Genomic DNA, 27,554 nt, shown 5'->3' with positions numbered 1-27,554 from the left:
CTGGCCTAACACTCCCATAGCAGGACCACAGGATTGGTCACGTCATTTCAAAGAGCAGTCAAATAGGTGTGCAATTTTTATTTTTATTTTCTGTTTGACAAGTTACAGTATTTAAGGAACTGAATATACAGAGTTAAAAGTCTGTCACAACAGACACATGGCAGATCAGTTGATACTCATTGGAAGCAGCTTCACTTCTTTCCAAACTGTGGCAGCGGTGGTGGTATCTTGATGTCTTGACCTTTCTCCAACTTCTTCTCACAGTCAACCATGTAATTGACACCATCAATGACTAATTGAACAAGTTCCACCTTAAATAACAAGAAGAAAAGCTTGCTGAGGTTATGTTTTAAAAACCTTGGTTTTTCTGTGGATAATTATTTACCACAGAACATATGTGCATGTTCAGTAAAACTAGGTAGAAGAATCTTAAGTTACTTGGTTTGAAAGTACTTTGGGGATAATGAATGTATTGACTTTATTGGTTTTCCCCTCTTCAGATAACTGATCCTTTGTCATGTGAGTACAGAAATGAGAATATAAAGGTGGCATAGGCCCAATAAGTCATGCTTTAATATAGGGATTGATCAGATACCAGTTTAGGATCTATTCCAGTCTGGCATGATTTTATGTAGGTCTCAATGAAGTCATTGAAAATACACACATAGGCATAGGCTTATACAATTAGGCCATTGTTCATATCGCCATATCATGTTGTCAGTTGTGTTTATTTCAATTTGGGAGAGAAGTTGTTCTTGGCATCCATCTGTCTCGAGAGACAATGTAGTGTGCCTCCAAGGGTGAAGTCAGATACCTGTAACTCTTAACTGTTGCCTCCCATATTGTTTTTGCTGTGTTAGCACCTCTGGGGTGTGTTAGCAGCAGCAAAGTGACCTCTCCAGGGTCCAAGCCTGGGCAGAGTGTATGGAGGTCCTGGGCTGCCCAGATGACAAGACACTCCCCCTCTCAGCCTCACTAAAGCAGAGCAATACGTTTGGTACCAGCTTGGCTGCAGGAATTTCCAGAAGGAGGGCGTACAAGACGCCATCCGACCGTCTTAATGCGTTCATTGAAAATAAATGAGAATTACGGTACCTTCTGTGTGGTAGGACTGCATGCAGGCACTGAAGGGGCATACCTTGGTGGTAGAACACTTGCTTTGCATGCAGATGGTCCCAGGCTTTGTCCCTGGCATCTCCAGGTTGGCCTGGAAATGTTCCCTACCTGAAATTCTGGGGAGCAGCTGCCAGTCAGTGTGACAGTACTGAGCTAGATGGACCAATGGTCTGACTCAGTATAAAATAGCTTCCAATATTCATATGTGGAAGTCTCTTTCCTTTGCTCATAACGGATCACTGGCCTGAAGTACATGAGTCTAAATAATCTAATTTATACAAATGTTTTTTAAGAAGAATACTTTTGGCATATCAGGTGTATTCTATGTTCTCGTCTTGCTTGTCAAGTAAATGCAAGTTGGTGCCACAGAGTTTCCTGTTAACAATACTTGCGTGTATGTGAAGACATTAAATGTTCAGCTTGAAAATATTCCGTAGTATCTATAGCTTACATAAGAAGCTGTCCCCAAGTTTTGCTCCAATTTAAAATGGGAGGGGGGGATCTTACCTCTGATCGACCCATGCGGTCTAGATTGGAGATATCGTATATATCTGCTACAGCAGCTGTGTCTACTCCACCGGTGCCACGCTTCTGAAGCCTCAAGTTTTCCAGGATCTTTGCAAATCTAGGATCCTGCCATAAAAGGAAATATATTATTTCTAAAATAGTGATTGCTCCTCAAGATATATATATGTTTGCAAACGCAGGGTTGCCTAATTTTCACATTACATTTCTAGGTGTAAAGGTGTCTAAGCAGGCACTACAATTTTATATGGATTGTTCTTACTGACATTTGTGATCAAAAGCCATTTGAGTTGGTTTACGCACCTTGCTGAGCTTTGGAAGCTTAACGTGTACTCCTGCACGCAATCCTGTTCCCAGATTGGAAGGACAGGTCAATACATATCCTAAGCGTTCGTTCCACATAAACTCCCACCCTCGTTCTTTAATTAACCTTTCAACCTACAGAGGAAATAAAAGGCAATGAACTGCTGCATACAGATAGTGCCATCTGTTAACAGTGCTGGCTTTCTGTTAAAATACAGCTCCTAGCAGCTTGTATAATAATTGCACGAGATCCATCTTTGGCATCAGAGACTTGTAGTAAAGATTGCTGAGAATCAATAGTGTGCCACAAGTGAAAGCAAGAACAGAATATTATCTCTAAACTGAAGCTTCAACTTGGGAGGTTAGATTGATCACTGTATTAGTTCTCCATACAAAGTATTTGTATTAAAGAAAACACAGTCCTGTTAACTTTCATTGGGACTTCCTTCTGGACAACTGGAGTGAAAATTTCAACTTTGCATTTTGAAATGGAAGTGTATCTCAGAATTTATTGAGGAAATGGAATATTTATTTTTGCGCATCCTTGTAATTTGATCTCCACCCCCACCCCCGGACATGAAAGAAAGCCTTTTCTATCATGGTGCCTCTATTATGCAACTCACACCCAAGAGAAATGCTGTCCAATACTTCTCTTTTACTATTTGGGATTGCTACGAAAATTATTTAAATCATACTAATTTTTTAGTATTTTTGTTTTGATGTGTTTTAGTAACTTTGTGAGCTGCTTTGTATTCGTCCATATAGAAAAGCAACGTACAAATTTCTAAATGAATTAAAACTGTTTTTAAAAAATACAACTTTACTAGCAAATGCAACTCTGTGAAGTCAGCACCCTTAACAAGCTACCGTTTCTAGGATTCTCCATGATTGCTAAAGTGGTATAAAAGTGCTTTAGACATATGTGTGGATGTGACTTAACTCACCATGCATATCCTGCATATGCAAACTAGTTCTGTAACCCAGTTAATGAAATTTTACTTGATTAATTGACAAAAATGCAGCCAATCAATTAAAACAGGGTAGATTTGCTTATGAGGAAACCATTTGCCAGGCGATTTGACTGGCCATTCTTGAGAGGGAAGGCTTTGTGTATCAGCACCTGAAGATTATCCATCCTAGGTTTGAGCTGTACTGAGCAGACTGATGCAGGTAACAACATTTTTCTCTTTGAGCTGCAGGTGTGCCTGCAAGATATTGTTCTAGGCAGGTAGGTAGCCGTGTTCATCTGACGCAGTCAGTGTGTGTGTGTGTGTGTGTGTGTGTGTGTGTGTGTGTGTGTCCAGTAGCACCTTAGAGACCAACTAAGTTTGTTCTTGGTATAAGGTTTTGTGTGCATGCACACTTCTTCAGGGTGTATCTGAAAAAGTGTGCATGCACACAAAAGCTTATACCAAGAACAAACTTAGTTGGTCTCTAAGGTGCTACTGGACAATTTTTTTTATATTGTTCTAGGCAGTGAGGGAAAGAGGGACTCTTCCTTTGGGGGTAGAAAGGTATAGGAAGGGAAACAGGTAACACCAGCTATGTGGACCCCTTAGGCACCTTTGAGGGTGATGGGCAGTTCCTGAGGCTGCAGATCAATGAACACAACCTAAAATTACAACAATTAGAATGTGGGAGGTTGTAATAAAAATTGACCACCATGAATGTATTACAACTTTCACTGCAGCTTCGTGTACAGAGTTAAGTGAATGTTTATGCCTGACTTGCTCTCATACCATTAAGAATCTCCAAAGACACTCATGCTCAGGGACTCCCAAACCCCAGGGGGGTTTAAATTTAAAGTTTTTCTGCTTATGTTTTTTTGCTTAAAACTCAGAAACACTTTTTAAAATGACAATAAAATGCCCACCTCTAGTAATCCACGGCAAAATCTTTCAAAGACCCGTTTCATGTTGCCTCCCTTTTCCATGGATATCACCCTGGTGTGATCCTCTTCATTGATCCAGACGAGAAATGTTTTGTCATTGTTGTGCCTGGTCGGAAGCGAGCAAGGCATTGGTATTACTGTCACACAAGCCCCTCAACAACAATTTTCACAGGCGCCTGATTGTTTTGTTTCACCTCTCCCCTTTTCTTATCTATCTCTGTTGTGGGCAGAATTGAGCGTTGTGTGGTGATATTACTGTAGCAAGGTTAAGGATAAGGGTTAGTGAAGATTTCCGCCATTTCATTCCACTGAACAAGTACCAATGATAAAATCATTCCCATTTCTAGGGTTATATAAAGAGCACTGCTCAGTCCTGATCTCACTGGTACTCAACTGCTGCTACGCTAGAGAGTACGTTTTGTTCTCTGAAATGAACGCAGCGTGCGGCATGTGCTGCTATGGGAACTGAGAAAGGGAAAGCGTGCACTTCTTTTTTAATTGGGAAAGAGGGAATCTGCCTCTCTAGTTTATAGTAGTTTGATACAGGAACATTTGAAGGTGTATCCTGTCTAAAGCCCAAACCATATTCAACTTTTCTTTAAAATTAGTTCATTTTTCAAGTGTTCCACAAAAGAACTGGCATGCAGAAATGCATTACATGCTCAGTGAAATACTTTCCCACCCCATAAGCACATAAATGCAGAACTGCAAATGGTACCTCAGTGCAGCATGTTTTCTGAGCCAAATGTGTTCTGTGTTGCCTACTTTCATTTACCGGTAAGCTTCTTGGTGACTGGAAAGCATTCAGGACAGTGTGTGTACATGCTGTATACATGATGCTCCCTGACCAGTTTCTGCATTGCGTCAAACACCTTTGTATGATACTGCAAGTATTGCTTAATAAAGTAGCACAACACTTGACATTTCAGGATGTTAGGAGTTGCTTTATGGGGAATTTACTCTGACAATTGTAGCTGTCCTAATACCTGATATCCTTTAACTGAAGATGCAGAGTGTGGAACCTGGGTCTTGCAAGAAATTGATATTTTGCTATTTTATCGCTCATTTGCACTCAAATTATTTTCGTTCACCAAAGTACCAATGCTAAGATTCCCGTGCAACTTTTTATTGTAGATATTTAAATACAAACACACATGCAAGTTTCAGTTCTGTTTATATACTTTGGCCCACATTGACACATGATAACAGCTGACACATTCAAGGATAAAACAATAAACTCTTTTGGGGGGAAAAAAGTAACAAAGACAATTAAAATAATACACTGTCACGTTTGAACGTTCATGTAAAGCACCTAATACATTTCAGTCCTTAAGCATTCATTCATTCATTATCAAAGTAGTAAGACATCGCTGATTCCAAAGGAACAGAAATTCCTTCAGAGCATCATAAATCTTCACAAATGATTACCAGTAGCCTTTATTCAGGATATCAGGGAGACAGAACTAATATTTCCTTCAAATCATTTAGATCTCTCTCTCGTTCTCTTCCTTTTCATCCCATTATTTACCGATTTTTATTATACTGAATTTCTATAATACTGGTTTTATTATACTGAATTTCTATAATACTACCAATCCAAAACTGCTTTTAGTATAAATAAGAATCTCATACTTCCATATACAGTGGTACCTTGGTTCTCAAACAACTTGGAACCCAAACACTGCAAACCTGGAAGTTAACTTTTGCTGAACGTGCTCCGTTTTGAGTGTTATGCTGAGGTCTGTCTGTTTTTGCTATTTATTTTGTGTTTTTGTTTTTGCGGCTCTTTTTTGTTTTGTTTTTGTGACTGTGTGGAACCCATTTCAGCTACTGATTGATTGATTGATTGATTGTGTTACTGCAGTACAGTCATACCTCAGGTTGCGAACGCTTCAGGTTGCGTACTTTCGCGTTGCATACTCTGCAAACCCGGGAGTAAAGATCGCCGCGCCGCACATGGGCAGAGCATCCTGTATGAAGAGCAGTTGATCGAGAGAGTTGGTTGGTGGGTGGTTGTTGATTGTGAGGGTTGGTGGTGAGGTAGAGTGGTGAGCGTAGGCAGGGTTGTAACCAATATCTTAAGTTGTTGAAGTTTTTAAATAAACACTTATTATTTTGTTTAAAATTGCACCCTGACTGTGAAAGTTATTACCAGGGAGGGGATCCTGGTTGGTGGCAGCGAAGCGCGTGGTGGCACAGGGATCAATAGTCCGTCAAACGACCGGGGACCCTGTGTGATCGCCACAAAAAAGCGTTGCGTACTTTTCGCCGAACGATCAGGTACGTAACCCAAGGTACCACTGTACATTGTTTATTGCTTTGATTTATGTTAAATTGCTGTTTTAGGGGTTGTTTTTAAAAGTCTGGAACGGATTAAGCCATTTTGCATTACTTTCTATGGGAAAGCACGCCGTGGTTTTGGAACGGACTCCCAGAATGGATTAAGTTTGGGAACCAAGGTACCACTGTACTATAATTAGAGTCAATGCCTCCATTATTTATTATGAATAATGCCTTCCCCCTTCAAGTGCACCCCATTCCGCAGGGTCTCCTTGAGCCTATTTAGAGAGCTGCTGAGGGAGAAGAACCCTGTCCACAGACTTCTCTCTGAATCGAACTCCTTATGAACTGAAGAAAGCAATCCAGTCACTAGGGTTTTATGCTACCTTTTTGTCACTGGTGATATAGAATAATAGACTCAAGCACTTGTCTTTCTTTTTTATGTATGCTACTGCACTTCCCCTACAAATTAATTAATGGAAGAAGATGAGAAAGTGTGTGTGCAAAAGCATGCAGTCGTTTTTAGGAAGAGCAGCTGCTGTTGTGTTAGGAAGGAACTAATAAAGCCATTTGTTCATAGCTTAAGCGTGCACAATTCATATTCCATACCAGATTCCTCTGGCATCTGGCCAGTCACGGGCCATCCCGGCACATGTTAGCAAAGGGGACACTGGTTTATCAAATAGGAAATGGTCCTGCAGACCAGCATATGCAAGGCAGAGGGAAGGAAGGAAAGAAAGAAAGAAAGAAAGAAGTGAATCTTGGGTCTTATAATCATCATTGCAAGGAAGAACATGCAAGCACCACCACTGAGCGAATAAAGATTCACAATGGATTATTCTTCACTGCAAATGACAATATTCTCTCCCTAGATAACTTGGTAGGCTTTTATTTTGTTTGTAAGAGCAATGATTCTAGAGAGTTATAACCACACTGAGAAAAAAGAAGGAGAAACAATGTACAGTACGTATAAGGATTAAAGTGAATTTTTATACCAGTTATCAAATTGTATGCCAAAAGCTTTTAGGCAGTGTCTAGTTTTTAACAAAACCTTAAAGATAAGGTTTTTCAGACATGAGACCTAATCAAAATCCATGATAGCAGTCTAAAGGTCAGGTTGATATGACCTTTTTGTATTAGTGATTAATTTGTTCCTCGTTACCATTTGTTTTTACTCATAAATAAAGCCTCAGATAGAACTTTATTTCTTAACAGAATTATCCCACCCCCATCTTTATTCCCCCAACAAATTTTCATTTACAGGTGCGTAAATCCCAGCTCACTTGTGCAGTGTTCCTTATTTATAGACTTAATTTCTTTATTGATTGTGGGGTATGAGCTAATGGATCTTGTTTGCAGAGTCCACCAGCAAGTTAAATATCTGTAATATTTTTGTTTTGTGTGTCTAGAGTTTATTAGGACATTCATGCACACACCCTTTAATGCAGTTTTAGGTGTACATATTTTTTCACTGTACAGGTTACCAAGGTACATGAGAACACAATTGGTATAAATTAAATCCAGTGCTGTTTTTTTTTTTTACAGTATTCCCTAGTTTACATTACCATCACCTTTAAAATAAAAATACCACAGTTAGAGGCATGTGGACAGCTAGATGAAAATGTCATGGTTTGCACAAACTCAAGTTTCTACTTCTATACAGATCACTTGGAATCAAGGTAAGGGTGTCCAGTGCAACACCAATGCACTTGTTGATCCCTGAACTATGCACATCATGGGTGAGATCCAATGTCACTCCAAGTAATGCAAGTCCATTATTTTTAATGGATGTGACTTCATTGAATATCACCCAGAAGGATAATGGCATCAAGGATGTGGTTTTTAATGTTGCTTTACACATCACCAGCATTTCTATTACTTGCAAATATGGGTGAATATAATTATCACCATCTAATAGGGTTGCCATATGCCTGGAATTTCCGTTGTAATCAACGCCCGGGCGAAAATCGCTGAAATGTCCAGAGAAATCTTGACATATGGTGGCTCATGTTGGTAGTGTAGATTTTGGCAAATTTCATTAAAAAAAGAAAACAGCTCAAAAACTCTATTTGCGAAATCTACATTTTTACTTTCTGGAAGGGAAATCATTCATTGGGCTGGGGAGATACTAGATGCAACACAGCTCCAGGGTTTCACTCCCATAAACACATGGTGGCTGGTGCCCATTGGGATTAGTGGGGCAGAAAACAGAGAGGCCAACAGCAGGTGGAGCCAGGGCCAATGACAGGAAGAGCCAACGATTTGTTTTGTCCCCATCCTCTTCCCTGCTGTGTTCTACAAGAGCAAAACAAAGGCTAATGGGGAGGGGGCTGGTGGCCAGGGCATCCCTGAACTGCTTGTAAGAGCGGTAAGGCAGACAGGTGGGTGCAAACTGCGGTTGCTGAAGCACTGCCCCATTTGTCCCAAAGGACCAGCCCCCACCCCCAATTTGGGGTTTTGTCTCAAAACCTCAAAAGTGAGTGGAAGATTGAGGGTGGTGCTTAACCCTTTCATTTCCTGCCATTTGTCTGCCCAAGCTGCTTTTTGACCTACAGGGGGAAGGGTTATATGCAGGGACTGGGGGGGGGGGTGGACAAGAGAATGATCCCCCCCCCAATCTCACTATTCCACTGCACATCAGGCTTTTTATTTTAAAAATGAAGGAAAACAATACACATCTACATATCTAGACTGGCACTAAATAGGAATATTTATATTTAAATATCTTAAATTGGTCCTAAATATAACCATTCAAACAAAACAGAGCCCTTTCATTTGGTATACCTAAACTTAAGCCTTTTGCAATATTTCAGGCCCTCTCAGGGACTTTTTCCAGCCTATTTTTAGGCGTTTAGGATTCAAATGCAACATTAACAATAGCCTAAATGATCTGTGCATAAAACATCTGTATGCAAAAGGAAGCGGCGTAAGATCCCTTAAACCTCCAGGCTGGGCATTGTACTTACATCGATAAGCTGTTGCTGCTCTTTCTCAGACATTGTGGTCAGGCTATAATACTTCCCAGAGAGATCTCCTTTCAGCCCAGCCAAAGCAGTGATTACAACGTTCTCTACTTCTCTCCTCTCTGCCCGGGAGCAGGCAGGCGGTAGGCTCAGCCCCCGAATACTGCGGCCAGTGCGTACACGGGATGATAAGACGTAGCGTTCATCAAATTGCCCATGGGTGATCTGATCCACACAAAAGGGAGTTCGTGTCACAGAAAGGGATGTGTAGGACTGGCCAAAATACATTGTTCTGCCTGAGAACAGCAAATGGTGCTCCCCATCCCCAAGTCAAGTACCCGAGACTGACCAAGGATTTTTGATACCTGAGGCAGAAAATCCCACAAGCAAAAATTATACAGTAATACATGAAATAAATAATTTTTTCTGTTCTTTGGCATTAACCCAAAATCAGTTATTTGAGGCAGACACCTGATAATGTTAATCTAGCACTGTCCTATGTGTTGTAAGAAATATTACTTGGAAAACAAGTACACAAATGCTAATTCTATCCATGGCAATATACTTTTATAGTTATTCTCAGCCCCCTTTCCCTGCGGATAAGATTTCTTACATTGGTCCTAAATTGTACCTACCTTGGAAGAGTCCAGGTCAGTGTGATGCTTCATTACTTTTGGATCATAGCCATTGTGTCTTACTTTGATAACTGGGTCAAAAATTTCAGCAAATACCTGTAGAGTCAATGGCATATATTCATTATTATTATTTTCCAGTCACTTTGGTGGTTACATCTCTTTTGTGTATTTGCAATTGATATGTTTTAATTCTCCTCACTTTTTTGAACCGTTCCACATACCAGACCTCCTATCTAAGGGGAAAGAGCTACACAGAGATGAAGAAGTAAAGGAAGTGATGGGAAAGGAATATTGGGGAGAAAGGCAGAACTTTGATATGCTATGTGTCAAGCACGTGGAAAGAAAAACTGTGACAAGTAAATCAGGTTCCTATTCTTTGGTCTGCAGTCATTAGCGTACTTACTAGAAAGTAAGTCCTGTTGAAATCCAGGTGCCAAAATTGTCCAGTAAAAAGTTTGGCTGGCACAAGGGGCATGGCATTCTTAGTGGTGGTAGCATCCTTTTTATGAAACTCCGAAAATAGGGATATTCAGGGGATTCACTTATTTAGGGTTTATAGTTCTTGCAGGCATTGTGGAGATGTGAATATATATATATATATTGCGAGAAGGGGGGGGGGATTGAGAGAGAAAAAGACCCTGAATTTCATTTAATATACAGCACTAATGCTGAGATCAAAAGTAAAGACAGAAAGAAATTAATAGTTTCTAGAGACTGTTATCACTATAGTGGGGCAAATCTTTTCCAGCCTTGTACAAAATTATAGTTCCTATCACTAACTTCTGCTTCTGATTATACTAATTAGCCAGTATGTCTGGCAGTGGCAGTTTAAATATTAGGGAACACCTGACACAGCCTCCATCTCCTCTGTTTTCTCCAGAACCTTTATTGTTTCCTCTTGTAGGGTTTAAAATATGCTCTGACTCTTCTGTCACAGTCTGGAGAAGAGCTGTATTGTGCCCAGAATTATGCGTAGGTACCATATACCACAGAACTTAGACCCAATAACAATATTCTACTTATTCTGTTATCAACATGCTATATTTTGACACAAGAAATTAGGTCATTTCAGATCAATACTCTTAAGATTTTGAAGATTTTTGTTAAAGTGACAGGATATTTGGATGCTTTGTTGCCTCAGTTCACATATATTTAAAGCACTCTTTTGCACTTCCTCCAAAGAATCTTGGGAACCGTCATTTGTTAAGGGTGCTGACAATTGTTAAGAGACTGTTTTCAAGTGTGACATATCCTAAACAACTATTGTGAACTTCATGGATGCCCTTCTAAAATAGTTTTAAAAGCCCCTTAGAAACTAGCCTAAAATAGAAAGGGAAAAATAAGAAATGTAGGGAGAAAATCCTGCCTGTGTTTTGCTCATTTGGCTGATTTTATTGGGGGGGGGGAGGGAGGTACACTGTATGCCTGAGACCCTTCTAGTTCCTGGATTCAATTCCTGGAACAAAACAAAATCGAACAGCCAGGCTAGCTTCCTGATGAGGTCAATTTTGTTGTTGTTGATAGTCGTGGGCGTAGTCAGGATTTTTGTTGGGGGGGTACAACAGACATGATTGGTTAGTTACTGGTAGTTAAGTATTTCTATTTACAGGTAGGCAGCCGTGTTGGTCTGCCATATTCGAAACAAAATTAAAAAAATCCTTCCAGTAGCACCTTAGAGACCAACTAAGTTTGTTATTGGTATGAGCTTTCGTGTGCATGGTATCTGAAGAAGTGTGCATGCACACGAAAGCTCATACCAATAACAAACTTAGTTGGTCTCTAAGGTGCTACTGGAAAGATTTTTTAAAATTTTGTTTCAAGTATTTCTATTGTTTTACTTGATGGGGGGGGGGACACAGCTATCCCCCTTCGCCTCCTTGGTTACGCCCATGTTGAAAGCTGTCTATGCATGCACACACATTTTTACAGCAGAATTTCTGTTTTATTCAATTTAGTGAACAACGGTTCCATGTTTTTACCTCAAGCTGAATTTACCAGCAAGAGACAAGGCAGCTACAGGAGGCAAATAAAATATTGCCTTCTGTGCCTGCATTTATTATCCTGGATATTATTATACAGAGGGTGCCTTTAATGGTGTTTTCTCTTCACTGAACTTCCCGCTTGGGGGGAAACAATCCCACAAGGAAGAGAAACAACTACCATCATTATCCATATGCCTTGGTGTTTTGTGTACACTCTAGTGTCCTCTTATTTTCCTTTAAAACTACACCCTGCGTGAAGAAACTGTGTTTATCTAACTGTTTCATCTAGTAAATGTACAAACTAAACAAGTGGATGGCAGTATATAATAGGAAATCTTCACCTCATAAGATTCTTCATCTCCTGCAACCATGCCAACCGTTTTGATGAAAGGGTGGCCAGGATTGTCAACACCAGTTTGGATGCATTGATCCAGCGTGTAGCCATTGGGAGTCATCTTGTCCCTCAGTTTGGCATAGATTGCTGGAGTGAGGCATTCAGCCATGCAGTTGTTGTGCTTACGAAGATCAGGGAAGTCTGCACTGGTAAAAGAAGAAAAAAGAAAAGGAATGTAAAGCATTCATATTGTTCTGACTGCAATCTTTGGTTACATTTTCAAGTTCATATCAGGGAAGGTGGGCAGAATCTGCATCCTGCTTGCCTATCTGCTTTTATGCAAAAGAAAAACAAAAAAGAAAGCACACTGTGAATATGTTAGTTTGAAGAAAATGGCAGGGAACTGGGAAGTGTGGCTGCTTGTAGAAGCAGCAAACATACTGTGCTTCCCCAGGGGAATGCTGGCTTCCAGCTGAAACCACAGAAAGAGTTTCAGTAGTGGACGGAAGCACTTAGGCAGATGGAAAGGAAACAAATGACCTTCAGAATTTATATTTTTTTGTGTTAATCTGCAAAATTAAAGTGCAAGTAAATTTAATGAGATGAATCTGCAGCTGGCATTAATCAATGTAGCTCAACAAGAATTCCTGGAAGTTTATCTGCTCACAACATTTACAGAACTTTTCCATTACTATTTTGATACTTGTTACAGATATTACGGAAGTAAACAAGCTTGCTGTAATGTTTAAAGCAGCTTGGTCAATTTATTGCCATCCAGATGTTTTGGACTACAACCCCCATCATCCCCAACCAATGCTAGTTGAAGCCAATGGGAGTTGTAGTTCAAACCGTCAGGGGGAGTTGGTACTAGATAGGTGAAGGCTGGGTTGACCTATTGGATCAGGGCTGGGAAAGAATCTCATTCAAGACTCTGGTCAACCATGAAGCTCATTAAGCAATCATGGGCCAGACATCCACTTGTGGCCTAGTCTCCCTCACAGACTTGTTGTGGGTATAAAATGGGATGAACTCATTGGAAGGAAGATGAGAGATAAATGTAGTAAATAATATTGTTCATAAGGAAGAGGGAGATTTATTATAATTAGTTCCACAGGAATCTCTGGAATGGAGATTTTAAAAATGACACCTGCTTATTATAAGGAGCAGCACTATGACTCTAGCTTGCCATGTTCTGTGTGCCCCTCAAACTCAAATCAGTTTGGGAAGTTCAGCCTCAATTGCCCCATTCAAATCACTGTATCTAATAATAATAATAATCAATAATAAATATTATTATTTTCATTTCTATACGGCTTTATATTTTAAGGGGGGGAAACCCCTAAGCAGTTTACAACATACATAAAAAACATAAAGCAAAACCATTCAAAATAAAACATTACTGAATAAAGTCAAGTATACATTCAAAGCAACATAATTAACTGGAAACTAAAATGCTATCTTAGAAAAATTCAAAATAAAACATTACTAAAGTAAGGCTGGATCTAGACAAATCAAAGAAGCGTTTCAGTTAAACGTGTTGTAAACTTTGTATGAGAAATCGGGTTGGCAAAAACGGAACTCCACAGCGCCATCTGGTGTCACGGTGTTAAAATGCACAAATCGTATAAAACTCCTTTTCTTTCCCAATCTAGCTGAGTCCCACGTCAAATATAAAATGCACATTTAAATAGTATAATTAACAAGAGAATAAAATATTATCACAAGCGTAGAACATATCTGCTGCTGCTACTGCTGCAAATCCTGCCCATGGTAGTTCATTGTGGGCGGTGGCTGTGGAAGCTCAGGCTCTATGACCAAGGTCTGCACTAAGAGACAGCCAAGATGGTCTCTGGCCACTTCAGCAAACTCAGCTTTTGTAGTTTGCTCCCTGGGCAAGTGGGAAAATGCCAGATGGCAGGGAGCAGGTCTTCTAGAACTCAGAGCCATACATTTAAAGCACATGGCTCCGCCCAAGGAATCTTGGGAAATGAAGTTTCTTAAGGATGCTGGGAACTGTAGCTCTGTGAGCAGTAAACTGCCGTCTTCAGGATTCTTGGGGAGGGGAAAGAGCCATGCCTGTTAAGGTGGTATGCCTGTGTGCCTTAAATGCAATGCTTTTTTCTGGGGGTACGCATACCCCTAAACATTTTGTGAATCTTTGTACTTTTGTCCATTTACTGTATTTATTTTCCCCGATTTGAACTATAAAATGGTGATTTTCTTGAGTCAAAATGAGAGTACCCCTAAACATTTTTTTAAGAAAAAATGCACTGCTTAAATGTATGGTGCAGCTATGACCTAAGTCCATTGCTAGTTCTGTCCTGCTTCTTCAACCTTCTCACCTGCTGTTCCTCAACACCTTTGCTTCTTGGGCTCTCTCCCCACTTAGCAGCCTTGTTTTTCTCTTTACTGCCAAATACTATTCAGCGGAGACACTTAGGCCCTTCAAGCGACAGGCCCCAACACTTGTTCATCAATGATTTGAATCGAAATATTTACCTTGGAGGAAATAGTCTTTGTCTGTGAAAGGATCCAGCTTTCACATTTTGCTGATTCAGCAGGTATCCGGTGGTCAACGCCCCGGTACTAACAGTTGCAAAGAGAACTGCAGTTCTTCGACCAGCCAGGAGACGTGAGAAGGTACTGGCCATCTTTTGTCACCTATTAGTTTTGGAAGATGCTCACAAATCTGCAATGAGAGCTGAAATAGGTACATAAGTAATAATATGAGAACGGTGACAATGGGGCCAACTGGTTGATTGTTTTGTGCAGGCACATATTTAGCAGAAGTCTCAGATGTTTCAAACCTAATCTTCTCTTCTACAAGCCCAACTCAAGTTGTTGGTTTTGAACTTAAATTTTGGAATAGTAGGGATCATAAAGAAGAAAGTGCCAAATTAGCCAAGATCCAGTCCATTAAAGGCTTCAAATTAGCAGGGTCTGTCCTGGCTATCTCAGCACTTTCTCCTTTATGATTCCCCTCACTGTTAGGTTTTTTAAAATTTACCCATTTGTTTAAATATGTTTCAGTATCGGTGGTTTTCTTTTGTTGTATAGGTCTGTGCAGTGGCAGACGCCAGTTTCCATTAGTCCTCAATGCAAATAACATTTGAAAACTCGTCTCTGCATTCCAGACATGCACATTCACATATCGGGGTTTAATCACTAAGAAGAAGCACTGACCTATTGAACAAAGGAAAGAAAGCACATCAATAATTCCTGTAGTTCAGTAGAAATGTTTGGCTTAAAACACAGGCAGCAATGCTTCAACTCATGCTTTAATTTTTCTTTCATGGCTTTGAACTACTGTGATTTCCCCCCCTGATCTACAGTTATCTCAGAAGCAACTACTAAATAAGTGGCTATGGTCCCTAAACCATAAAAGTATAAGGGGTGGTGGTGGTGGCAATAAGCAACTGTCCTCTTGTAGCCTAGTTTTATAGTGCTATGAGGGAGGGGTATAAAATGTTTCATACCTGGAGTACTGGTAATTAATTCCTGAATTTTCAGGACTGGCCTCCATTTTAGAAACCCAGTTGTCAAGATGGATTAATTAAGAATATCATCCTACTTTGTCCAGCTATTGTTCCTTAGCTGCCTTGTATTTTGTAAGAGACCCATGTATTCCAGGGACATTATAGCCCATTCCAAGGTGACTGAAGGGGCATTGCATGCATGCACTGTGCTGCGAACTTCATCATTTAGCAGCAGTTACTATAGCCCAGTGGTTCCCAAACTTTAGGAGTTCGACAACCCCCTTTAGGAGTTCGACACACACCCCTCACTAATTGTTGTAATTTTAGGCTCCATTCATTAAGACAATAAATAATGAGGAAAAAACTACTCTGAACTTCAGTGACGCTTTTAAATGAATTCACTTTTTATTCATTGCAACAACAAACGCCAGTTAGTTATTTCTGACTAGGTTTATATCCCTTCAACTTCAAACCTATTGGAGTAAACAAAACGATAAAAATATAGGAGATAAGTAATTGTTCAAAGGAATATTCACTCAAACAGCATTGCCCTCTGCTCTCAGTAGAGAATAGTTGGCTCCAAACTGTACTTAAACCCCAGATTTTCAATAGTTGGATAGTCCACAAGTCCCACAATGGGATACCTTTTTGCTCCTCAATATTCTTAAAGGTCAGACCTATGCTTTGCTGGACCATGGGCTAAGGCAGAGGTCAGCAACCTTTTGCAGCTGTGGGCCGGTCCACCGTCTCTCAGACCATGTGGTGGGCAGGACTATTTTTTTTGGCGGGAGGGGGAGAACGAATTCCTATGCCCCACAAATAACTCAGAGATGCATTTTAAATAAAAGCACACATTGTACTCATGTAAAAACATGCTGATTCCTGGACCGTCCATGGGGTGGATTTAGAAGGTGATTGGGCCGCATCCAGCCCCCGGGCCTTAGGTTGCCTACCCCTGGGCTAAGGAATTGGAATGACTAAGAGATGGTTGCTTGGCTGGTGTAAGATTTTAGCTCTTGCAGAAGGCAGGGATCTCTGATCCTTGACTTTGTGTTAGGCTTTTTGGTCAGATATGTCTCCTCTTTCTTTTCTTTTGCTCTCTTTTTTGCTTGGTCTGTGGCACATTGCTTTTGGGTAGTTAGAGACTCTTTTACACTTTAGATCTAAGGTATGCGTAGGCTTAATGAGTGTATTGCTCCTGCATATTTGTAACCTTGCAGTCTGAATGTCAGCATCTGAATATATACAAGTGTTGAGTGTGCATGTGGGTTCAGTTGTACGCTGCATAATACTGCATTGCCTGGCTTGCATTTATCTATCAGTAGGCTGAGAATGTCTGTATTGAGGTGGGTGGGTATAAGCTCAGCTACTAATGAAGGAAGGAGCCCATCCTTCACTTTTAGTTCAACTGATCCTTTTCTCTGTGTGTACATTTGTGTGTGGCAGCTGAGTCCGTGGTGGTGCTGTGGCCAGGCAGAAGTGATGGCCGCTTCACCTGCTGGACTGTGATAAAACAAGAGGTTGGCAATGGGAGAGTGTCCTTTGGGAATTTACTCAGAAGTTGCTGGTGGTGCCCCCCTTGCTGCCACTGGTTGCTGTCACCTGCTTCATGGACCCTTTTGGGATATTTTTGCAGGCTCCCGGGGGACTGAAGCCCACAGGTTGAGAATCACTGCTGTGGTAGATAAATAAAAGCCTTTTAAGAGGATATTCAGGCTCATATCCCGAGGCCTGCTTTAGAGCAAGCAGAAACCCCCTTCCCACCATCGAACACATGCATCTTTATAAAGTTCAAAGGGCTTATGCTAGAGGATGATAGGACATCAGTGTCTAGTTTCACATTCAAAATTAAATTAGTTAATTGAACACAGCCTTTAAGGCCCACTTTTCCATAGCAAAAGGCTCGCTGAAATCTCAGGCCATTTTGAGCTTGGGGGAGAACATCTCTAAATGCTTACTGCAGTTAATAGAAGTATTTCCTGTGACTTCAAAATAGCCATGAGGGTCAAGAAGTACTGTCATACCAATGGGTATGAAATTGCTGGAAATGCTTCTGTTCTGAATGATATATATTGCATTTTTATTCTGTCAAGGGATTGTGCCTTCTAGTGTATTTTCTTAGACTGGTGATCTGTCAAAATTAAGAAAATAGAACAAGACAATGGTCTTCATAAAAATAACCCGTGCATTGCCCCTGTTGAATGCAGGATATTCTGTCAAGTCACAGGTAACGTTAATGGCATCAGATGGCCTGTCATGTTTAGCTAGCTCATATCATTTCTGTTGGCAAGGAGGCACTGGGTGAAAAGTTGTTTTCATATCCCACCCATTCCTTAAAGTAATGGAATGTGACACAGTCATCATGTACATTGTACTAGCAGTGATTGATTGACTGGCTGACTTATTATTTTTACACCTTGAAGCCCTTTCATACAATGAGCTGGAGAGATCAGAAAATGGCAATGGGGAAATGGCAAAAGCCTCAATAATATCAACAAGATGTTTGGTTTAAAAGTCTGAATAGTAGAGGATCACATTATTTGTAAAAAGCCTTACTGGGTGTCATTGCTGTACCCCCTCACCCTGTATCCAGATGTGGTTTACCTGGAAAAGGCTCTAGTTCACAGAAACCATTTCACACTAACACTCCACCAGGTAATTTGAAGATATGGTTAAATTCAGTAGAGGGGGATTTTTCTGTGTTAGAAAACAATGTGTGATTCTTTCCCTTATTCAGGTTATTTGGTGTTACAATGACTTGGTTTTGAAATTCATTTGCAGATGTGGCCTTATTCAAGACATTTATCTGCTGTGCATAAATCCAATTCACACGCCTTGGATTTTCAAACATTGCTGCTAGCTGGTAGCCCTTTCAGTCCTGCTGTTCCCTGTGACTTATCCCATGTGCCCTTAACCTCCACTGACATTAACTGATAGAACAGCTGATCCTGGAGCAAGCTGAGCTGCCTTTGCTCTCACCCCTGTGCTAGTTTCACCAACCTTGGCTCTTAACTAGCATCTAAAATTAGTACATGTTCCCATATGTGAGGCATGCATAACAGAAGGTACAGCACGACAGGAGTGGGTGGAGAACACAAAGGAGGCTGAGAGTAGGTAAGCTTGTGGGGAATGAGGGGCGGGGGAATGAAGGGGTGTAAGTGGGGGGAACAAAACATACAGGGTTGATTCTAAAGTTCCTTTCAGATGTGGTTACGTTGCCACAGTATTATTTCAATACTTCTGCGTGGTGACTATTTCATCAGAATGCACACAGCCATAAATCTGTTGCAGATGTTGTGTATGTGTGTGTCTAGAATGAATGCATATTGGGAGGGCAGCATTATGATTGAGGGTCCACTTTGCAACCTATGCTCATTCATTAGAGCACCAGTCAATGAGAGTTCTGTTTAGGTGTTGTAATGAGCATGCATTCCTCAGTTCTGGGATAGCTCAGTTGGTAGAGCACAAGACTCTTAATCTCAGGGTCGTGGGTTTGAGCCCCACATTAGGCAAAATATTCCTAGTGGTCCCTTCGAACTCTACAGTTCTATGATTCAGAGTATGTAGCCACAATAATACCCCCCCCCTCTCTGGCCCCACCGGCAATGCACATTTGAAGCAGTATAGTGCCACTTCAAAGAGTCATGGCTTCCCCCAAAGAATCCTGGGAACTGTAGTTAGTTAAGGGTGCTGCAGGTGTCAGCCACAACTCTTTGGCTAGTGCAATTCTGTTTTACTTCTGGGCCTCTGCGCTGTCTATACTTTTCCCAGGAATTTTTTCCTGGTAGTCTGTGTTGAGTTTCAGAAAAGTTGTGGGTCTGTGTGTGCTGTATTTCCCCCCGCCACTGAGTGCAATGTGAATCTGCAGTGTAATTCCTCACTGTTGGTGCCTTTATTACTTCCCTGCTTTATTTTACTGCAAGTGGAGGTTATTATATTAAATCCCATTACTCTTGGAGAGCAGTCTCTAGACAATATTGCTGAACTGAATGTGTTTTGTTTGCTTTTACTGTGACATATCCTGATGCCCTACAGCAGAGGCCAATGATGTGTCATCCCAGCACTAATGCCTCAAATACATAACAAAACGATGCCCAATGTCTCAATGGCCTATTTTATTTTATTTTTAAGACAGACAGCTTGGTCTTTATCCATACTCCTAGCATCTGGAAGGGGAAATTGGAAAGGAAATATTGCCCTTGATTTTCCAGCAAGCTGATAGCCTTATGACCTACTGTATGAAAATGGCTCATGCCACTTTTCACTCAGTCTAGGAACTTGTACACTGAACACATGGAGAGACCCTTAATGTGTATAACCTGCACATTCCATGCAGCCTTTTCCCACAGAGGAACGTTGAATGCAAGGAATTTGAGCAAGAGCACAGTGAGCATGATGCTGAGGACAAGGCAATTCTGTACATTCTTCTGTGCAATGCTAGCTTCCTTCCTCCTTTCCATATTCCAAGTCTGAATCCAAGCATAGAGAGCAGAACCCTGGTTGAAATCATGTTATTGTCCCTAACCTGGAACTTGGCAATCCTATTTAGACCTCTCACCCAGTTGTGGGATGCATGGATAACTTAGCACATCTATCAAAGTTATGGCTCTAGCAAACTAGGTAATACCAGATGCTCCAGTCAGGTTAGAGGAGCAAAGGTGGTCTTTTACAGGAAAACATAGCAGCCTTGTTGCTTATTGCTCTGACCAGAACAAGCGTGACTTGGAAATACTTATAGGAGTCAGCCAGTGTGACATGATCCACTGTGCACTACTGCCATTAAGAGGCACATTTGCTGGTCTGGCTGGTTTCCCTATAAGACACTTTCTTTGGTTGGAGCTTGGCAGTAACAGTAATGAAATCCTGTCTGATGTCATGCTGTGGGGTTGAGTCTTGCCAGACACACAGGGTGCTGCCCTGTACCTGGGAATGCAGCCCACTGAACTCAACATAACTTAATTCTGCAGAGACATGGGAATAGTTGCACCATAAAGCTGCCTATTTTAGAAGATGGTTTAATCCTGCTCTGGATAGAGGACTATTTCTTAGACCTCTGTAGTCACGGACAGCTGGAAGTTCTACCTTGGTGAGTTCTCCCAGCGTATGAACCTCTCCCACCTTTTCAGCTAATTCACAGGGACCCACAGTGCTATTTTTGTAGAAAAAGAGGTGCAGGAACTCACCATGAATGCCTCCCTCTTTCTCTTAGAATGCCAATGGTGCCCACCTGAGAGGTGTCGGAACTGAGTGCCAGTGAGTTCCCCCTGAAAAACCCCAGAGGACCCATATTAATATGGTTCATCTGGGGTTTTATACTTGGGTTATAAGCTGCCCTGAGGCTTCCCTAAAACATCATGTGGCGGTTGGGGCGGACACATTCTTAAATAAATTCAGTACACAACACGCATCCAAGAGTCTTCAGCTTTCCCAAAGAGTCTCTGAATGGGCCATAGTTAAAGGTCGTGAGAGTTCCATTTGCAACCAGTATGAAGCAAGTTGTGGCTAGGAAGATGGAAAGATGTTTTATTGCATTGCCGTTGGTCTACCAAGCTGAGGGCTGCCTACCACTCTGACTGGGCTTTCTCCTGGGTGTCAGAAAGGGTGCTTTACAGACTTGCCCACCTGGAAATGCCAGGGATTGATCTCAGGGTTTTGTGCATGCATGTCCTGCCCCAATAATAATAGTAATCAAGGTGACTTGGTCTTTTAGCAATAAATGCCAAAAGGTGTCTGACTACAGCAATGGAGAAACTCACATCAGCTAGGACAGAGATAGCTGCTAAGTGCATTTATGGCACCCCAATTCTATTTTATAAGAGAATTAAAACAAGGATCAATGCATGACATGTTCGAAAGATGAGGCAGCCAATTTTGTGTGGGAGTAATTAACAGAGAGCACTGGTGACTAAACAAAGCACACCATTTTTATTTTGTACAGAGATTTCAAAAGCGGCCCTTGCTGTTGATTTGTTGTCACTGACCTTTCAAGCTAATGCTGACTGCCACAAACATGGAGCAAATTTAATTGCTTTTTCTAGAGCAACATTTCTTAACCTGAGCCTGATATGTGAACTTCAAGAAATGGAGAGCAGTCAATGTAGAAGGTCACACACTTGAAAGCTTTCACCTTTCTCCAGAATTTCTTCAAGCAGATTTGTGCTGTGATCCAAGCTTTCAAAGCAGACAATATTTGTTCATTCAATAAAAGAAAATCAAATACTCAGAAGACTAGTTGCTGACTTAATAGAATTCATTCAGTAGTTTGGCAATTAGCCACTAAAACTTGCACAAGTTATTTTTAATTGCTCCCAGTGTATTTTTATTTTATCAAGGGCAAACCTTAACAAAAGTGCCCCTCAGTCCCTTCTGCTGAGAGATTCAAAGCATGATATTCCTTAGGATTGTTATCTATCTATTTGCTTAAAATGAGATATAAGAAAGCAACCATAGGAAGTGTTACTTTCAATTTGATATTGAGTATATCCAAAAACTGCCCTTTTAATTCTTGATTGGATTCTTCGCCTTGCCTTAGTGCATTTCCCCAACTTCCCACAACTCATTGTAAGTGTTGTAATATACAATTACTGACTCACACTTGCATGTATAGAAAGGGTTAACCTGAGCTCAGGATGCCAGTGGAGGTGGAGCTAGTAACCTCCCTACAGTCTTTTGTTTCCTTCCTCCCATTCTTTCTTTTTTCTCTTTCTCTTCCTGCTTCCTGGGACAATCAAGAAGTCATGCAGTCATGGCTCACTGCAAGTGAGTTCAGTCTTTCTAAAAGGAGATTTTAAAGCCTGCATATTCACTAATCCCAATATTGCATGGAGCTTTCTGAAATGAAACAAAGTTATTTTCCTTTTAAAGTCATTTGGAACCTGTTTCATCTTCATTTTACTGCCAGCAGATGGAGACTTATTTGCTGTAACTTCTGGAAACTCTGTGAGAAAAACATTCCCTTATTTGCAAAGTGTAAGTGTCTGTGATTTATTCTAGCCTAAGTATTTTCTTGGAGAATGTTTGCTTAAAGGTGAATAAGGGTAAATGTAAATCTAACCAAATTTTAATGTGCTTGGTAGCAGTCACTATTGTGCTCAATCGGCTATGAGAGAGTAGGAATCTCTCTTCCAAACCTCTCTCTCCAACAGAAACCTCAAATTGGCTTCTGCTTCATGTAAATAGTCGCAGGCAAACCACTCTCCCATGCCCACTGCACTAGGTGCACCTGCTGAACTTCCTAAGTTGTCACAATCTCATCTGCAACACTAGTGCACCCCTTTGAAAGAACTGTTTTTTTAAAAAAACCACAGCTCTCATTTGAAAAGCCTGGTACCAAGAAGACAATAAAGGTGAGTGTTCTGCAATTGAGGCACCACCATTGAGAAGGCCTTCTCTCTGGTAATGACTTGCTTCATTTCAGATGCTGGGGTTACCCACAGGAAGTGCTCCACTGAATATATTAATTTATAATGGAGACTGACAGTTTTTCCATTTGTCTCTTTTATTCTCACTGCAGAATTTAAGCTTCTTTCATCAAGGAGTTATGTTTTTTTAAAATTTTAAGCACAGCTGTGCAAGTAAGATAAAAGAAAGCAAAAAACAAAACAAAACAGCTTATGATGTGGGCATTCCCCTCTGATTCACACTGGCATCGGGGCTCCCCAGGAGTCACCTTGCAACCTGTTTTAGTCAATGCCCAGTCCCAAAACATATATGGAACATTCATAATGTGCTCTGGGATCTTTTGCTACAGAATGGCAAGCTACCTTTATGTAGATATTACACAATGATAACTTTGGCTTTTCTCTGATAAACATCACTGAAGTTTTTGCCTGGCAAACTAGATGAGTGATTCAATGAAGAGGGCTAAATGCTCTAGTCTTTGGAACAATATCCATGATAATTTGTGTGAGAAGCAGGAGTTTGCAGATACCTGGCCCCAAATGCATACACTGAACACATGGAGAGGAAGGCAGGACTGCCCCTGCTAGCTATGTCTCCTGATGCAACACATCTGTAGCCATTCATAAATGTTGAAAGTGCAGCCACTGAGGTCATGCTAGCAGACATGACCTTGCTGCACCCCAGCATCTGCAGTGAGCTAGAGAAGCAGAGAGAAGAGATTTTTTGCTGTTTGAATTTGGGCAGAGACATGGGGGAAAGTTCTGAAATGATGCATCTTAGGATGCAGTTGGCTTTGTAGAATTTGATGCAGGATTAGCAGTTGTGCTGCCTGCTTTTGGAGTCTGCTTACTTCCAATTGGTTCGGTTCTATATGTGTAGATATCATGAGAGACATATTATGAGTCTCCAGCGTGCTTGCTATCTCTCCCCCGCCACCTTCCTCAAAGGACCCTAAACACTGGAGTGCTGCTCATGGGCTTCTTACTGCTTGGGGAAATGCATGTGTCCTGTGTCATTATTCACCTGGGAGGGAGGGATATAGCCACGCAAACCCACTTCCGCCTATAGGCAGGAGGTGGCGTTGCGGGTATCACGACCCGAGCACGCGTGCAGGGGCTGATACACAGCCCCTGCACGATTGGAGGATTCCCGACGCTTCTCCCCAGTGGCTGACCAATCCGGTCGGCTGAGGGGAGGGGCCAACAGCCCTTTAACTGGAGACGGCGGGAATCCTTCCCCCTCTCCTTTCGCTGCCCCCCAGCTGCATCGGTTCTCCCGCCCGCCCACCCTGTAGGTTAGCTATTGACCTTGCTATGGACTCCGGTTGGTCGCCCCAGTTGGCTGGGGGGCCTGGTAGGACTTTTTCCCATTTGGACTAGCCAAATCGGGTTTTTTCACCTACCTCGTAGCAATTTGTCACAACTTTGGTTTTGGCGGTTAGGCATTGGATAACATCAATAGAGGTAAAAAGGGGAGGTAGCGCCATCACCTGCCCTGTGTCATTATTCACCTGGGAGGGAGGGATATAGCCACGCAAGTGGGGAGCACAAAATAAGACAGAAATATACTCCAGCAAACTGCAGGTTAAATGAACCCATTTCCAGCCCTGGTAGCATTTGCGTGACACACATGCACACTGCAGCCGACACACTAATCTGTCACGAAACACAGTTTGGAAAACTCTGCCCTATAGGTTTATCTGCATAAAGAAGAACATGGCATCTTCTAGCAGAGTCAGTGTGGCAACCAGGACAATCAGAAATCCAGTTTGAGTACTATATTTTGGTCCAGGAAGCACCAGTGTCAGGCCCCAGACTCTTTTTAAGTGCAGGTGCCAAGCCTTGTAATCTGAGGTCCTCATATCATGTGAGTTGTGACTGCAACTTAGCTGTGTGCAAAAGGAATTTTCCTCATCACTAACTAAGCACAATTAACTCCCCCCCCCCATATGAAATTTGGGAAAGGCCTTCCAGGTCAGAGGATATGTCTTTTACTACACTGAGCTCCAGCACTTCCTATTTGTTTCAGTTTAAGAACAGCAAAGCCCCCTCGTGTTACTTTTGGCAGGAGTTTCAGAGCTGACCTAAAGTTAGCACCTCCCATATCGGCAACATTTTCCAGGACAGTTGCCCCCTTGGCTTGCATGTTCAAATGGTGTCAGATTAAGCACAGCGAATTTATAAACTGCATGTTAAAGCACTGAAGCTAGAGCCGCGAAAGGAGAAATGGTTGTGGCAGGAGCACTCTTTGCTCATTTCTTTTCCTCTTTCATTAATAGTAGGAAGCGTATGAGAGTTTGGTTTTTTGTTTTGCTTTTTAGGCAAAAATACTACTGGCAGGAAACCCAGCCGTTTAGAAATAGATATAGATAAAATACTGTCCTAGTAGAATAGAAATGCATCATATGTATCATGTGACTCTTGACTTTTTCAAGACACCTTAAGCTGCGGCTTAAGCTAAATGTTATGCATCCGCTGAGATACAGCACAGATGTAGTTTAAACAGCAAAGAAACAACAAGACAAACACAGTAGAAAGCTGATAAAGGAACAAATTTGCATATTGCACTGGCTTTAAAAAAAACAAAACCCAAACATCGTTGTTGTTTTTTTAAATCAAAGAGTGTTTGGGTAGATACATTGGTGCATCTGTATTTGAGAACTATCACCGTTCTCAAATACCAATAATGGCTGTTCTGTTTCTAAAGTATAAAAATGTCTTACAATTTTTGCTAATCAGTTCCTGATCCAGTGCCTTGGGAATCGGTACTGAAGAATGAGTTCATAAATTCAGAAAGTAAGCACATGAACAAACCAATACATACATAAAATTAATTAAATCTTAATTTTAATTGTAATACTTGTGTACATTCAGTAAGCAAATGAAACAAGGCACTTTATGTGTCAGGCTAGGATATTGTATCACTGTGGATTATCATAAGGTACTAGTAGTTTTATATCATACAGAGTTTGATTATTAACACCAGCATGGTAAAGAATAGTTCAAAATACTCTACAGTTAGTCCACAAACTGTTAAACTACACTACCTGATGAACCATTTATGCCATATTATCGCAACCTAAGCTGGTCTGGCGTGTGATCCTAAGCACTTGGACAGAAGCTGCATTCAAAGAAAATATGTGTTCTGTGGATGATATCCAACTAAATCATATGCAGAATAGATCTACAGAATCTATGGACATGGTTACTTAAATTCCTATACAGTGGTACCTCTGGTTACGTACTTAATTCGTTCCGGAGGTCCATTCTTAACCTGAAACTGTTCTTAACCTGAAGCACCACTTTAGCTAATGGGACCTCCTGCTGCCGCCGCGCCACCAGAGCACGATTTCTGTTCTTATCCTGAAGCAAAGTTCTTAACCTGAAGCGTTATTTCTGGGTTAGCAGAGTATGTAACCTGAAGCGTATGTAACCTGAAGCGTAACCCGAGGTACCACTATATACAGTGGTTGTACTCTACAGTATGGGGTAACAGTCTATGACTGGTTATACTGTATTATGAAACTATTCTAATATAGCTAGTTTGCCGATTAGACTAAAACAGACAGGGAAAGGTTATAATCAACAGTAATTAATCTCTCGAGTTCCTCTGCTGGCAGATGAGATCTGTTTGCAGGCTTGCCAGATCTAAAATTTAAAAACAAGGAACACTCTAGCAGAGCATTTGTATGCATATTTAGTTAGAAAGAGGACTCAGTGTGTTTAGCGGACTTCCAAGTAAGCGTGTTTCGGATTGTTACTGTACGGTTCTACGGAATTCTGCAGTACAATTTTATGAAATATGGAGCAATGAAAAAGGACTATTTGCTTTCATAAAGAAGAGAATAGACCTGGAAGTGGGCTTATTTTAACTTGTTCAAAAACCCCAGCATCTGATGTTTTCTTATTACACAAAAATAAATCAGTACTTGTTAATCTGGGCTGTTATTCTGTAATCCCTTCAGAGTAAGCATCATTGAATTTGATGGGGCTTACTTCTGAGTAGATGTGAAACCAAACAAGGCATGTAAATGAAGCAAAATTCTTTACTGACATCAGTTGGCCAATTTGGAGAGATGCTTGCAATTCAGACAGAGATAAATCTTGATACTAATCAAATCTTAGGATACAGCATTCGGTTACACCAATTAAAAACGCCCATCTGCAATACCATTTTAGCCTCTCTAGTTAATGGAACGCATTTATGGACAGTCTTGACATTTTTTAAGTTGTCTGCTCAGCAGACTGCCTGCAGAAACATTACTATTTGCATAAAAGAAGGCTTTATTTTCATATATTTAACATGTTTGCTTCGATATCGCTATCTGGGTCAGAAGCACAGTGGCCTGACAAATCTCAGTCGCCGTTTTCGAGTACTTATGCAAATGAGCAAACTGCATCTCCCAAAAGGCTACAATCTATGGCACTTTGAAAACATTTTTAATAACCCTCCCATTCGAAATGTCACTGTCATTGGTGAATAAACAGAGGCAAAGTCCAACTGACCTTGAAGCTGAAGCCAGACACGTCCTGCAACGAGCCTGGGAGCAAAGAAGTGTGAAGCAGACAAGTAGTGCTGTGACAAAATTACAGGTCATATGAGCAGCAAAATGAGATGCTGGCAGGGGAGGGAAGAAAAGGAGAAGTAT

General features: G+C 41.1%; 1 protein-coding gene across 2 annotated transcripts; it reads right to left on the bottom strand.

The window, feature by feature from the left end:
• Positions 1–71: 71 nt before the first annotated feature.
• On the bottom strand, positions 72–27,554 carry CKMT2 (creatine kinase, mitochondrial 2). Of its 2 annotated transcripts, none has more exons than XM_033164770.1 (10): positions 27,412–27,554; positions 14,529–14,730; positions 12,037–12,235; positions 9,714–9,809; positions 9,082–9,303; positions 6,725–6,810; positions 3,818–3,941; positions 1,945–2,079; positions 1,624–1,749; positions 72–311 (listed from the first exon to the last, which is right to left on the bottom strand). In XM_033164770.1, exons 2-10 carry the CDS (start codon positions 14,678–14,680, stop codon positions 192–194), a joined length of 1,260 nt encoding a protein of 419 aa, XP_033020661.1. In that variant the 5' UTR covers positions 14,681–14,730; positions 27,412–27,554; the 3' UTR covers positions 72–191. The 2 variants fall into 2 exon arrangements, with proteins under 2 accessions (XP_033020661.1, XP_033020662.1); XM_033164771.1 differs by having other exon boundaries at positions 14,529–14,690; positions 27,412–27,531.

The sequence above is a fragment of the Lacerta agilis genome, chromosome 11 (assembly GCF_009819535.1).
Source record: "Lacerta agilis isolate rLacAgi1 chromosome 11, rLacAgi1.pri, whole genome shotgun sequence".
NCBI classification, from domain to species: Eukaryota; Metazoa; Chordata; class Lepidosauria; order Squamata; family Lacertidae; genus Lacerta; species Lacerta agilis.
The sequence above is the reverse complement of the archived record's forward strand: the minus strand, read 5'-3'. Positions and strand labels throughout refer to the sequence as shown.

Excerpts from the sequence above, each read along its gene's own strand:
- CKMT2 (XM_033164770.1), bottom strand. The coding sequence starts at position 14,680 with ATGGCCAGTACCTTCTCACGTCTCCTGGCTGGTCGAAGAACTGCAGTT. Across the intron at positions 6,811-9,081 it reads AGCAGCAACAGCTTATCGAT|GACCATTTCCTATTTGATAA; the intron begins GTAAGTACAATG and ends GCTGGTCTGCAG. Across the intron at positions 312-1,623 it reads ACCGCATGGGTCGATCAGAG|GTGGAACTTGTTCAATTAGT; the intron begins GTAAGATCCCCC and ends TTGTTATTTAAG.